This window comes from Ipomoea triloba, chromosome 6 (assembly GCF_003576645.1).
Source record: "Ipomoea triloba cultivar NCNSP0323 chromosome 6, ASM357664v1".
NCBI classification, from domain to species: domain Eukaryota; kingdom Viridiplantae; phylum Streptophyta; class Magnoliopsida; order Solanales; family Convolvulaceae; genus Ipomoea; species Ipomoea triloba.
Window position 1 is genome coordinate 17,128,894 of NC_044921.1, and position 2,282 is coordinate 17,131,175.

The window sequence follows — 2,282 nt, forward strand, 5'->3', positions numbered from 1 at the left end:
ATGAACTTCAGCCTGCAATGACAAACATATTTAACAACCGGAAAAAGAACACTAATATTTCACGGAAAAGAAAAACAATAAAGGATTATATATATTCCTTTGATCGGAAGAAAGAGTAATTCCCATGCATTTGTCTTCTCTTTCTCCCATGTTTTAAGTACTTTAATTTGCAGTTACGCTAAGCTCCGTAAGCCTCTATAAACGCTATTCCCTCAGCTCCCCTGATGAGTGCTTAAAGAGATAATGCAAATTCTACATCTTCATCATCACCTCTGGATCTTATTATTTGGAATCCTTGGTAAATTGTGTGTGTATGTGTGTGTTTTTAAACATAATTCTTCTTTATATTCATACATAATGAAGGTAGGTATAACTAGCATAGGTTAATTATTAGGTGATTCTTCTTCCAAGCTACTAACAAGTTTCTTGATGTATTAATGTTTGTGTGCATTGTATTTCAGGCAACATTGCATCAATCTTTGTATTTCTGGCACCAGTGTAAGAATTAGTGATTACTATGCTGGTAGCAATGTGATTTTATTTGGTATTGGATGTGGTTATTCAGGCTATTGTAACATTATATTATTGCAGGTCAACATTTATTCAAATTTGCAGAGCCAAATCAACATTGGATTTTCATTCGGTGACATATATTCTCACACTATTTTCTTGCATGCTCTGGGTGTACTATGGTTTCATCAAGAAGAATGCCACTCTTTTGATTTCCATCAACTCAATAGGGATCGTTATGGAGACTATCTATATCCTCATTTTCCTTGTCTTTGCATCAAATCAAGCTAAGGTAATACGGATTTTTTATTTTTTAAATTTTTTTAATAGATCTTTTTTAAAGTAAAAAATTGAAAAAAAAAAAAAAAAACTGTTAAATTATACAGTATTCTTTAATTTTTTTGGGTGTGTTTTTAACTATGCAGCGTCACACATTATTGAAGGAATATTTTCTATGCAGGGGAGGATTCTCTTTAATTTTCCTGGTCTCATGGTATATATTTTCGGGTGTAGTTCGTGTTAACATTGTTGGATGGATTAATATGGCCATCTCTGTGGCTGCTTTGGCTTCACCCATTAACATAGTGGTAAGGACATATAGTCTCATTAATTCACAGCTATTTTTAAATTCAAGAGGCCAGGTAAAAATATCATTTTTCTTTTAAAATTTGTACTATAATCTCTTCTATCTAATAATATCAACGTGACTCATTTAAAACTTAGCTTGATACTTTATTTACCAAAATTCAAAACCAAGATCTTGATTTGATGAAAAAATTAACATTCTTCCATTCAAATTTATTGGAATTGCATGTCACCGCGAATTTTTTTAAAGAATACACTATCCTTCTTTTAAGAACGATGGCTAAAAGTCAATCTCCTATGTTCTCTATTGTACTAGTGAACCTTTTGATTAAACTAACATGGATTCTCAAAATTGCTTTATGTATGTAGCTTCATGTGCTTCAAACTAAGAGTGTGGAGTTCTTGCCTATCTACTTCTCCTTCTTCTTCACATTGAGTGAAATTATGTGGTGTAGCTATGGTTTGTTATTGAAGGACTTTTATATCGCGGTAACTAAACTAAACTTGATAGATTAATATTTCTTTCATCGAACAACTAATATAGTACTAATTTAAGAATGTTTATCCAAGTATAATACAATATGTTATATTTTAACTTTTTTATTTTGAAGATGCCAAACATCTTTGGATTTTTCTTGGGATTCATACAAATTTGGTTGTATGTGATCTACTGGAGGCCAAATTCAGTTGCACCAGAAAATGAAAATGTGGCTGATCACGTAATGGATGTGGAGATGTTAAGGATGCCTGATCAATTGGTGCAACATGATATGATGTGGATTCTAGGAGAAGTTTAAGCAATGGTGAGACTGAAACGAACTCGGAGGCTAATTGATACACTTCAAAAGACAATTATATGGTTGGAGGATAATTGTATTGACTCTCATCATGGAATAAAGTTATTAGTGTTACTATCATTCTCAAGTTCGTACGTACCAGAAATGATCATCAAAATATTAAGAATTATTTCTTCTTGCTTTATTCTTATTGTTATTTATCTTAGAGCTATACATGCTTATAGTGTGGAACCTAAGGAATTTACACCTAATTAAAAAATGTCTATCGATATTGATGACGCAATGGGACCTCAGAGTATTATTGTTATTTATCTTAGAGCTATACATGCTTATAGTGTGTAACCTAAGGAATTTGTGCCTACTTAAAAAGTGTATTGATACTGATGTCGC

The 2,282-nt window shown here is 31.9% G+C and overlaps 1 protein-coding gene across 1 annotated transcript; it reads left to right on the top strand.

Annotated features, from left to right (window-relative positions):
* Nucleotides 1–243: 243 nt before the first annotated feature.
* Nucleotides 244–1,892, top strand: LOC116023577 (bidirectional sugar transporter SWEET15-like). The gene is made up of 6 exons (XM_031264578.1): nt 244–298; nt 462–498; nt 592–802; nt 936–1,097; nt 1,465–1,584; nt 1,707–1,892. The coding sequence occupies exons 1-6, from the start codon at nt 244–246 to the stop codon at nt 1,890–1,892; spliced, it is 771 nt and encodes a 256-aa protein (XP_031120438.1).
* The last annotated feature ends 390 nt before the right edge of the window (nt 1,893–2,282 follow it).